Source organism: Bacillus rossius (assembly GCF_032445375.1).
Source record: "Bacillus rossius redtenbacheri isolate Brsri chromosome 4 unlocalized genomic scaffold, Brsri_v3 Brsri_v3_scf4_2, whole genome shotgun sequence".
Classification (NCBI taxonomy): Eukaryota; Metazoa; Arthropoda; class Insecta; order Phasmatodea; family Bacillidae; genus Bacillus; species Bacillus rossius.
Window position 1 is genome coordinate 8,001,648 of NW_026962011.1, and position 12,963 is coordinate 8,014,610.

At 39.2% G+C, this 12,963-nt stretch overlaps 1 protein-coding gene across 1 annotated transcript in view; it reads left to right on the forward strand.

Moving 5' to 3' along the window:
• The first annotated feature begins 661 nt into the window (after positions 1–661).
• LOC134542291 (uncharacterized) overlaps positions 662–12,963 on the forward strand; it is a 48,864-nt gene continuing 36,562 nt past the window's right edge. The window contains exons 1-6 of the mRNA XM_063386440.1: positions 662–794; positions 3,185–3,286; positions 3,727–3,966; positions 5,755–5,928; positions 6,729–6,855; positions 7,464–7,672. Coding sequence (XP_063242510.1) covers positions 687–794; positions 3,185–3,286; positions 3,727–3,966; positions 5,755–5,928; positions 6,729–6,855; positions 7,464–7,672 — 960 coding nt within the window. The 5' untranslated portion in view covers positions 662–686. The remainder of the gene's footprint in view (positions 795–3,184; positions 3,287–3,726; positions 3,967–5,754; positions 5,929–6,728; positions 6,856–7,463; positions 7,673–12,963) is intronic.

Here is a 12,963-nt window from a genome sequence, read left to right on the forward strand (position 1 = left end):
ACAGGATTGATATTAATTTTTGTATATTATAAAATATGTATATAATGTTGATCGTGATGTTTAGTGGAAAAATACAGTGTTCTATAAAACCAGCACATTAATCTAGAGTTACACATTTACTTTTTTTTTTTTTTTTTACAAATGATTGGAATCCAGTGTTTTTTATACGATTTACCACTACTCTATTGGTCATAAATGAAGTAATACCTACAAGCAGAGTACGCAAAATAAAAATCGCAGCACTACTCTCTAAAATGTTGTTCAAACAACTGTTACAGATAAGAAATACCGTGATATATTTTTTTATTTTCTTTCCAATAATGGAGTACTTAAAATGTAATTAACCATCTACGGCTATTACCTCAAAAGAGAACCGTGAACCATAAACATTTATTGCTCTGATTCTTGCTTAAACATACGTCGCAGTGTTTGTCAGTTGATCCAGGGGGGGATCTGTTGGAGTATCGCCGACTTAGTCCCGAGACAATGGGCAACCAGCTCTCGCCCGGAAAGCCTCTCTCGGCTTCTCGGCGCGTGTAAAGTTTCACGGCGCGAAAGAAGCGCGGCGCGTGCTCGTTAATCCGCCGGTAGATAAGGGTAACCCTTGCCGCCGACGTCACAGCGGCGAGGATATAACTCCCTCGCCGACGTCTTCTCGGAGCGCCCCCGCAGCCCCAGAGGGAAGGATGTACCCCGCCGCGCGTCAGGTGCTGCTACTGGCGGTCCTCCTGTGCGCCGTCAGCTCGCTCGCCCGGCCGGCGGACGACCTCGGCGCCGTCGTCTTCGCCAGCGTGGTGAGGGCGGCTCCCCTCCGCTCACGTCGCAGTCCACCACACTTGCACGTCTCAATCATTCATACTTGCACTACCTAGACTTCTTCCGGACACAGATATCGCTCTCTTACTCTTTTTTTTTTGTACAACAAAACTCCAGATTTCAAAAACTGGACTGACAAACCTTTTTTTTCTCTTTTAAATAACCCCGCGAAATGAACGAAGCATTCGTTCGTCGTGCAAAAAAAAGACACGCCACAAGGATTCTTTCAGACTGTCTGCGCCACTTTGTGCTGATCAACATAACATTAAAAAAAAATCTGGTGAAGATTGTTCAGTGCCTTTGTTACATAAATGTTATGTTCGGAAAAAAATTAATGTCTGGATGCTAGCTAGTCTTCTTGTCGTGTAACGTCTCTAATTGTATTCTTCTTTGATCAGGGGGAGGAGGGGATGCTAAACCGAGTGTTTTCACAACTGCTTCGATAAGAAAATCCCTTTACAGATCTTAAAAAAGGTTACAGATGTGTACGCATAAGACTTTTAGTTTTGTTAAGCCGCTTTAGGGTAATGTAAAGGCGTGCCGACCACGTACCAGTACGGTGACTTGCGCTTAGAGGCGATGCAGCATAAGATGCATAGTTAGTCTCGTCATTAGCGCCTTCGGGCTTCTAGACCAGCAACATTAAAAAAAAGTTACAGTCTAATATCATTCTTTACCGTGGTTTCATAATCACTCATGTGGCGATATTTTTCCCAGCGTCTTGCGTGCGATGCTTAGTATTCCTTTATTTATGCCTTAATACAGGAAAGTCATTTCCAAATAGTAAGGATGTGTCCTTTTCCAATGCAGCTTTAATCAAATGATCTTAAACTTTTAAGGTTGCAGTCGATGAGACACTAGCTTTGAAAAGATATCCGAATGCAATCGATTCTAACACAACTTGGTTAATCGATAAAGAAATACTTTTTTGGTAGTCATTTGTTTGAGTTTAAAATTTTTCCACGGTCTATTTTGATTAAATTTTCTTTTTTTTTCATGTTCAAGTTAATTATTTCACATCAACAGATAAACATAAATGGGTTTACATAGCATTTGGCTGTATAAGTAAATTACAATTGGTAGTTTATGACTAAAATTTTGCTTCACAGTTCCCTGAAAGGTCACTCGTCCTTTCACGAAAAACAGCATGGTTGATTCTGTAAATATCATTGCAACTATTAGAACGGTAAAAAATGGCTGATATACTTTTTTAAGATTCAATGTTCCTTTACGCTGAATGGTCATTTGAGGAGGTATTCGGAGACAACCACAGTGTGTGTACATGTGCAGTCTTACCGAATATACTCTATCAACGAAGTATGATTGATCATGCAGTAGCATACCCGACTTTAATTTGAGATATTACAGGAAAATTTCCGAACACCATATATTTGGGTCTGTGTTTCCATGAGTGTTTTTACGTTCTTATAGTAGACATTTTATTACAGTTTAAAGTGGTGTGCATATTTTGAATGTCAGATTGAGTTACCGACTTAATTACTTTCCTTTATTTCTACAAAACAATTCCTCATTGGGTAGTACTCATATTTATCTATTCACAGAGCTCACAAAACCCACAATTTGTTTATACATTAGATTTTTATTTTCAAATGAAGTGGCGTGAAATAAATTTCCATTCACTGTTATGCCTTCTTTTAAACGTGGCAATTTGTGAGATCTTTCCCAATGTTGAGCATGCTCATAAAGTGTTTGGGATTGGTCACCTTTTAGGAAAGCGTTTTTAAACTTTTTTTAACTATGAAACACAGAGAGTATATTGCTTAAATCGACGACACAAACTTGATTTTTAATTTATCCTTCTGTGTTTTAAGTTTTTGGAACCTTTATGATAAACAATTATGTCTATTTTACTCCACTGGAGTATTCAATAATATTTAGGCAAATTTAACAATTGTATATTAATTATATTTTATTAACTTTCCCTTAGAGTTTTCTTTGGCTCAGTGAGAATCTTCAGGTTTTTATTCCTTTCAGTTTTAAACATAACTCATTTTATATCACTGCTGCTAAAGTTAAGAACTAATATCACTCACAAAGCATGCTAGTGTGATTAGTATTCCGTACACAAATTATTGTCAGGCAATACTACCTAATATACATAAAAAATTATACTGATAAATATCAAATTACATATATTAAACAAATAAGAATGTTTCATTGAAACAAAAAAAATTGAATGCATTCCAAATAGCTATATGCAATGCTAGGCGCTCTCTCGAAACATCGGCAATACAAAATTTTCGGCGTATTTTGAAAGTATTTAAATACCTATGTGGGGTCAAAATGGCGACCAGGGTACTCTTGTGTGTACGAACAAGAGTTCCAAGGATGTGTTCTTCTTTGACAGCTGTTCCGCCACGGGGACCGGGCACCTACTGGGTCCTACCCTAATGACCCGTACAACGATGTGGCTCGGTACTGGCCCAGGGGATATGGCCAACTATCAGAGGTGAGCACCTAGGTTTCTTGCGTGCCTAGATCCACAATATTTAAAACAAAAATTCGTCAAATGTATTTTTTTTTCATTCCCGAAGGTATCGCGAGTTTAAAGAACTAGAGAATCTAGAGAAGAAATCCGTTGATTTGTATGTCTAGCATTAATTTTTTCTAGCTAAAGGAACTATGTCTTTTTTGTATTTATAGGTACTATGTCCATTTGTCTTTTTTTAATACGTTTTCAATCTTACAGCACAATCTTCCAGACACATTTATGTAATTGTGCAAAAAATAACGTATTTATAGTTAATGTATATTTTTAAATAAATTAAAAACATTGTATGCAATACTAATCTGTTAGTTAAGAAAAATTAAATGATTGTAAGAACTAAAAATTAGTATTCAGATCAGCATTGTGAGATTTGTGCACGAGTGTTGCACCAAAATGTACAGATCGGTGAGGAGCAGCACTACAGGCTGGGCTCGTACCTCAGACAGAGATACTCTGACCTGCTGCCTCTGACGTACAACTACAACGACACCCACATCAGGAGCACGGATGTGGACCGTACCCTGGTGAGCGCCCGTTGTAATCTGGAGGGACTGTACCCGCCGACAGAGAAGACCTTGAGCCAGCCCAGCATCAAGTTTCAGGCCATCCCCATACACACCGAGACTCAGAGCAATGACGATGTAGGTAATCCGACAGTTATTAACACTAGTACACAGCTTATATATTGCAATATATATATTTTTTTATTTTTACAAAGAAACAACTAAGCTATATTCCAAAAAAACATATAAATTTTTTAAGGCCATTTCAGCCATATCTATTACTTCAAGGACAGATATTGTTATTCAACAAAAATCTAAGTATTGACTTAAATCACTCCTAAACTTTTTTTAAATTTCTTCCACGTTCGTGGAAATGATGAAATGACAAACGTTGCGGCATGCCTCGTTGCAGCCATCTTCAAGGGAGATTAGTACATCTGGTTAATATGTGGCTGTAGTAAAAAATATGGTCGTTAGGTTAGGTTTGGTCAAAGTGGATTGAATCTCTTGATTCATTGACGTGCCGTGTTATGGCTGAGAAAATTCTAATATTTTTTGTTTTGTTTTTTCTAAATGTTATTTTATACGTGTGGAATACTTTCTCCAGTTAATTGTACATAAGACTTGTTGCAGGATCATTACACTTTATAAACACATAGAAGGTTATTGGACAGTTCTGATATTTTTATTTCGTCATTTCGGTGTTGACTATATGATTGATTTACTGCTCTTAAAGAGATTTATGTAATCTTGTCCTAAAATTTTAAAAATTGTTCTGGTCAAGAGTTGATTTTTTACGTTAAGTGGTAAGTTGAGCTATTTAAAAAAAAAAAAATAATTTAGCATAAAAGTTTTGTAACCACAATATTACTCATCTGGGAAGGTATTAGGCCTACTGCATGCATCTCAAGGTTACAGACGTTTATTGTTGATAATAATATTTTGAATTTTTCCCTGATTTTTTAAGAACATTGAAGTCAGTTTAGTGATATCAGTTTAAAATGATAGCCTTGATAACGTTTTACTGAAATTTAGGAATTAATAGTAAAGTTACAGGCTTACAGCAAATAACTGATACGTGGTACAAACAAGGCCATTAAGAAGATGGCGGATCAAGGAGACCTGCAGTCTGGACTTGATAGTGGTGTGTTTTCGCTAACATCAATTGTCTGTTCATTGGCAGCTATCCTCAATCTAAAACACTTATGGTCTTAAATGATACCAATGCACGGAAAAACATTTCCTGTACTATTTTTAAATATTCTTTTGGAAAGCATTTGCCAATAAATATTTGGTAATGCTACAAGAAATATATTGTAACTTTGTACAACACCTGGCATGTCTATTTTTGCGTATATGAAATACGTTTTTCGAGGTAATACTGAGATTAAAAAGGAACATGAATATTCCTGTAAAAATACAGATATTTGTAAATTCGTTCATTTAAATGAAAACAACTGTGTCACTAAAAAATAGTGTTCGCAGTCATACTGGTTTTAGATTCATACTCACGCATTCATACTTAATGTTTTCGCAGTATCTCCAGTAGTAAAAATTATTTGTAAACCATTCCCTGAATAGCTTCCCAGAAATAACTACAGTCATAAATAAGCATGCTGAAAAATAAATTCAAATAATTGATACCTACCTCATTAACTTTTTCATTCTATAAAATATGCTTGAATGAAATATTTAATAAGATATAAAATTATGTGCCAATTTTCGTAGTAAATGAATTTTTTTCACGGAAATGGTATTTCTTGTGTGCGGAAATAACCATAGACATGTGTCGAACGAAGGTACAATATGTTACACGTCGTATGAAAAAAAAAATATTTCTTTGGCAGCTGATTTCACAAGGAATCTTTTGAAAAAAAGTACAGAACTGCGTGGGGAACAACGACGGACACAACCGAACGTTTGCAGTTGCTGCTGCCTTTCGACAACTGCGCCAAGTACACGAGCTTGGTGTCGCTCCTGAAGCAGTCTCGCGAGTACCAGTGCGTCATGGAGACGACGGCGGACGTGCAGCGTGAAGTCTCCGCGCACGCCGGCTACACCACGTTCGACGCGGGCATAGCCGACGTCCTGTTCATCGAGGTGCGCTCCAGGTCGCTTCCCCGATCCACAGGATCGTGGTGTCCCCCGGCCCTGATCACTCGTTATAACTGCAATGACGCATTAGTTGGATTCACTACATAATTTCTCCATACTTTCGTGAAGACTTATAAAAATGTACATTTCTGGAAAGTCTATAGTTCAAACAATAAGAAAAAAAATATAGTTTCCATTTGCTACAACATGTAAGTGGCCGCTATTTTGGATTTTTTACGAAATGCCGTTCCGTTAGTATTGGGAATGCAGCATATATTCACGTGACTACTTTGCTGCAAATGACGTAATGGAAAAAGCCCTGTGATTAACGGTCACATGTTGTGAATCATGCTGCATACTTGAAGAAAGTTAGTGGCACAGGTGCATTTTGAGTTCTTACAGTTTGACATGCATGCTAATCTAGGCGGTTAAAATTGATTTCATACATACTTCTCGTCTTCAACAAAAAAATATAAAAAGGCAAATATTTCGTAAACAATGGTAACATAAATGTACAATAACATTAACAACATCATTTGTTTCACGTAATTTTTGAGGTAAGGTATTTATTCTGGTAATGCATCCTAATTTCTGCTTCAAAATGTATTCGAAAGCATTAGCTACAAAGAATTTAATTTTTTCATTGTTAACTTTCCATCGTTAACTGAAACATATTATAATTATCAACTGATTGTTACATCTTTCTTCAATGTTAATGACTTATTTCTGTTATAAAAATTTATTAGCAGAAGAATGGTTTTTACTTTTAAATCAAAGAATACAGTGTTTGCTCAAATATTTTTAAGGATTTGTACAACCTGAAGTTACCTGACTGGGTCACTCCGTACTACCCAACGCCCTTGAGGAACTTGTACCTTCTAGAAAACTACATTGTGAACGCTGGCACCACGGAACTGCAGAGGTACGCAGCAGGTAAGGTGGGAACGGCAGAAAAAATATCGTATTCACATCAGAAACAATCAAACACCATGTCAATTACCATGTAAATAGCAAAAAAAAAAAAAAAAAAAAAGTTCAGTTAAAATCAAATGACAAGAAGTTTTTGTTTATTGGGTTAAGTATTTTATGATGTTCATATTTTTGCTTAGTGTTTTAACGAAATGGTAAACTCTCATAGCTTAGCATTTATTGAAAGTGCTAAATGTATCAAATACAATTTGTAAATAAATATTGTATTTAAATTAATAAACAACTGTAATAATATACAAAACAAGTGAACTTAAAACAAAATTGTTGTCAAATTCATAATCAACAAGACACTTGAATGTATCTGACTCACGGCTGGCGCAGTAAAATCTCGCTCATGAAATCTATTTCTGGCACTTTTCATTTATTTCCCGCTGCTTTGAGAAACGAGGACCGTTGCTGAGTTGTTATCAAGCCGGCTCGTTCGGTAAACGAGGCCACAAACACGTCCGGGTGAAAGAGAACCTTCTGGTCGTGCCAGTATTGAAGAGGTTCCTGCTCTTCGTCGCCGCGGGAAGAGTCGCAGCCGACACCCGCTATGCCCGCCTGCGCAGGTCCCATGCTGAAGGAGATCATCGAGAACATGCAGGCAAAGGTGAATGCCACGCTCAGTCCAGACCGCAGCCTCTACATCTACTCGGCGCACGATGACAACGTGGTAAACACTCTGCAGGCCTTGAAAGTCTTCAATGGCATCCTGGTGCCGTACGCGTCCACGGTGCTCATCGAGCTCAGGGAGAAGTCCGGTAGCTTCTACGTCACGGTAGGTCCACCATTAAAAAAAAAAACACCTGAGCGAGTCTTGCAGTACTCGCCAGAGATGTGTAACATCTAACCTCGGTAACGAGCAAAATTCGTGTGTTCTCATGTTGCAAATACTATTATAACACGAAACTAGGACACGAAATTTAATGTAATTTTTTTTTTTAAATAATGCCGAGCGTGTTAGTAGTATAGGATTGGGGGGTCCCGGGACAGGGTTTCTCGTGAGGTGATGATTTAAGTTGAGGTGTGCCGCTCGCCATCTTGGATAATGAAGTAACGGCGGCCATTTATTTGTGTCGAATTTCCTCCAAATTTCCTCCAAATTCCTAGAAATTTCCCTCCTCACAAGGAAAAAAAATTTCGTTTTCTGGGAAAATTACTCGTAACTGTTATATATACCTATGTAACAATACAGTTTCCTTGTGACTAAGGAGGCTTGGCCTGGCTTGAGGGCGCACAGGCCAATGCACTAGAAGGCAAGGGCGTATCCATCTTAAAACGGAAGGCAGAGGGTAATTTTTCGAAATGAACCTCTATCACTCTTTCATTGGGGAGGGGAGGGGGAGTTTCAATGGTGACATAAAATAAATAAAATAACAAAAGAAAGAACATCTTTTATTTAAAAAAACTGATTTCATGAATAATACTTCATAACCATTTTTTAGGACGTTATAACAAAAGGGGGAACACCATTTTTCAACCACGGAAGGGGCAGCTCCCACCCCCTTACCAAACTTCGGGTCTTACGTTCAGACGGAGCTTGGCTGTCCGTAAAACTAGCCGTGGATTCATCTCCCCACACTGTAAATTTGTGTGATTGGAACAGAAACATTCATGTAAAATTACAGATATTTTGTACTTTTACATGAAAACAAATGTGTCACTAAAAAAAAAATATATATATATATAGTGTTCGCAGTAATATTGGGTTATGCCTTGTGTTGTCCCAGTACCTCCAATAGTTAAAGTTATTCGTAAACCGTTCCCTGAATAGCTTTCCGATATAAAATGCGCACATTACAAAGCACATCAAACAGAATAAAGTCACATTATTGAGTATTCGATCATCTATTCCGCAGTTTTTTTTTTAAAAAAAATTATGCTTGAATGAAACACCATTTAAAATATACAATTATGCATCAATTTTTCGTAATCATCATAAGTAGTATGTAAATGACGGAACTAGATCTGGCGCCGGCGCGTGGTGCCGGTGCCGGTGTCCGCCATCTTGGATTTGTGACGTCACGGCGGCAAAAATTCCTCAAAATTCCTCAAAAATGACTCAAAATGACTCAAAATTTCCCGTTTTCGAGGGAAAAATTCCCGTTTCGAGGAAAAATTAGGATTTCAAAAAACCACAAATGTCTTTTGCCTTAGAAAGAACACCAATTCCTAAAATAGGCTTAAGCATCCTTAACTCAAGCCTCAGTTAAGCCATTTCTAGGAATAAGGATACCATGACCTTTGACCTTGACCCCGGCGGCCATCTTGGATCCGCCATCTTGGATCCACCATTTTGGATGACGTCATTGTGTTTTCTCGAACATTCCGGCATTGTGTTATCGGCCATTTTGAATTATGACGTCACCGTTGCAATTTCCGTTACGGCCGCCATCTTTAACTTTTTTATTATCCGATTTTAATGAAAAAAATTTAAAAATTATAAAAAAATTAAATAATAAAATTTTTAATAAAATATTTAAAAAACATATATTTACGACACGGAGCTCGGAGTCCTCGGTTCAAACCCGACGAGTGCAAAAAAAAAAAAAAAATGGCGACCGATCCTTCCCCCGCGGTGGCTGCAGGCATACTGGCTCCCACCACTTTTTTTTTCAAAGCATATATATATCGTCAGGTAGTATGACGTCATGTCCGCCATCTTGTCCTCGTCTGCTGGAAGCCATCATCATTGTATCGTCGGCTAGAGTGCGCCGATGACATGTTAGTTTAATTCGTATCCGCTAGAGTGCAGTTATAATTTATTACTGTGACACCCGCCATCTTGTCATTTGGCCGCCATCTTGAAAATCCGTAATTATTTAGCTAGAAATTCGGGAAAACTTTCAAAATTCATTAAATAAATCACTCATTAATTTACATATTGATTCGATCGATTCCCGTCCTCGGTTAGATCTTGGATGATGCAAAAAAAATTAAATATAACATCAATTTAACATAATAGTAACAGGTTCGAGGAATTAAACACTGCAAGTTCTTTTACAAACATAATATTTATTACATAATTTCTATTCTACTACAGGATCATTTGCGAAAGCCAGCAATCTTATAATCATTTAGTTCCGCAGCGGTGTGAAATGACTAATTCTTAGCTCCAATCGGTTTATACTAGACAGAGTCCAGCCAGAACCTTTACAGACATAGTCCACCTCTTCTTGACAGAGTTTCTGGATACCGTTTTTAACAGTTTGCTTCACATCGTTAGAACTGTAAATTACTGCAGCCGATGTCTTGAATGCACACTTCTTCACTTTGTCATCGAACGGATATGGCTTTCCATATATACAGTCCAACCACAAGTTATATTTCAAAGGTCCGTTTGTTGCTACATCATCAGTAAGCTGATTGATTATGTCCTCTCTGATATCATCAAGAAAATTACAAATGTCTTTCGACTCACCTAACGTATTTAAATAATAATAGTCCTTCAATGTTCCACGAAATGCAGACTGCGCCAAGTAGAAGCCATTATCGTTCACTTGTAATGCTCCGAACACAGTCTTAGGTTTATTTTCCTGTTCAGACGTCATACCAATCGGTTGCTGCACATCGGTTTTCTTGCTTGTACGCTCACGAGCCTTCAACCTAAACCGAGGAGTCGAAATTTCTGCAGGTAGTTCAGCAGTAGGCACACGGACTTCACCTTTACAGTTTTTCGCATGTCGTCGCAAATTATCAATTCGAGTAAACCATTCATGACACTCATCACATCGAAACTTCATGCGAGATGGATTCTTCGTGCATTTGCTCCGCTCATGTCTTCGTGCATCATGGGAAAATGCGAACGACGTATCACAGTAGCTGCAAGGATACCGTGGTGATGAAGACGATCCTTTCAGACCCGATCCAGATACAGGCGTTACAACAGTAGTACCATTTCCAGGCATTCTCTTATGCACATCGATGCATCGTTGTTGCGACGAAACCTTTACTTTCTGCCGAACAGCAGGACCTTTGCATGCCTTCATGTGCCTTTTCATATTATCTTTTCTGGCAAACTGCTTATGACATTTCTCACAAACAAACATTTTACGATATAGGTTCTTGGCACATTCGCTCCTCTCGTGTCGCCGAGCATTGCTGCTGTTTGAGAAAATCTTGTCGCAATAACAGCACCGATGTTCGCTAGTTGTCAAATCAGCATCCATTGAAGTCTCCATCGAGGTCGTATCGTCGATCGTCGTGGTTTCCTGCACATCCAGCTCAGTAGTCATTAAGCTATCTTCTGCTGGTGGTATCACATCTGTTGAAATCTCCTCCAGTGTTGACATCGACGTTGTCAACGGAATCTGCTCCTTCTCCGTCGTAGCTGTCGTCAAGGTTCCCGTAGACGATGGTACAACCTCCATCGAGTTCGTCGTTAAAGTCGGTAAAGATACCATCGAGTTCGCAAGAACAGGTAATTACGTGATTAATGCACCAGAAGAAACAAACTAGGTGATCCTTACACCGACGACGTCAGTAACAAACTGAGCGTCCTGTTGTCTAGGACTCGCTTATATACATGCACCGTATGGAATAAAACGCTAGTCAAATCAAGAACCATTTACAATAATACTAGAGTCAAAACAACATTAAAATAGAAGGACCATCAACGAAAAGGCAGCACATTTGGAAGCACCGACAACGAAACGGCAGCACATTTGGAAGCACCGACAACGAAAAGACAGCACATTTGGAAGCACCGACAACGAAAAGGCAGCACATTTGGAAGCACCGAAAACGAAACGGCAGCACATTTGGAAGCACCGACAACGAAAAGGCAGCACATTTGGAAGCACCGACAACGAAAAGGCAGCACATTTGGAAGCACTGACAACGAAAAGGCAGCACATTTGGAAGCACCGACAACGAAATGGTAGCACATTTGGAAGCACCAACAACGAAAAGGCAGCACATTTGGAAGCACCGACAACGAAACGGCAGCACATTTTGAAGCACCGACAACGAAAAGGCAGCACATTTGGAAGCACCGACAACGAAACGGCAGCACATTTGGAAGCACCGACAACGAAACGGCAGCACATTTGGAAGCACCGACAACGAAACGGCAGCACATTTGGAAGCACCGACAACGAAACGGCAGCACATTTGGAAGCACCGACAACGAAAAGGCAGCACATTTGGAAGCACCGACAACGAAACGGCAGCACATTTGGAAGCACCGACAACGAAAAGGCAGCACATTTGGAAGCACCGACAACGAAAAGGCAGCACATTTGGAAGCACCGACAACGAAACGGCAGCACATTTGGAAGCACCGGCAACGAAAAGGCAGCACATTTGGAAGCACCGACAACGAAAAGGCAGCGCATTTGGAAGCACCGACAACGAAAAGGCAGCACCATCATCAAAAAGGCCGCACATTTGTCATTGGCTCCAATATTCATTGGCTCCAATATTCATTGGCTCCATTATTCATTGATTCCATCAGTCTATTGATTCCATCAGTCTAGTGACTCCATCTGTCATTGGCTCCTACAGTCATTGGCTCCAACAACTGTCTTTTGTCTCACCAACTCCAAATATATATATTTGGCTAGAATTCTACGAGTCTAAGAGACTATGAGACCACATGGCTACGAGTCTAAAATGATCTAGCTGGTTACGAGTTATACATGGCTTGCGAGGCTACAGAGCTACGAAGTTTCTAGTACACAGGTTTACATGACTGCGAGGAAACAGGACTACAAGTCTGCAAGAGTACTTGACTACGAAGGTACTCGTCTACATGACTCCAGTTACCGCATCTGTCTTCGACGGAATTTTCTCTTTTGCTCCAACTGCTCCATCAGCATTATGTTATAAGATTACAAGGCCTCTTGCTTACGTAGCTTCAAGTCTACAAGCCTCCAATGCATCATGACTGCGAGACTACGATCAATGAGGTTACGAGTCTACGCGATTGCGAGTCTTCTAGGTTACGTGATCGCGAGGCTATAGGACTACGAAGCTTCTAGAACGCATGGTTACGAGACTGCGAGGCTACAATTCTACGAGGTCCCAAGACATCCAGGCTACGCGACTACGAGTCATGAGGTTACGAGA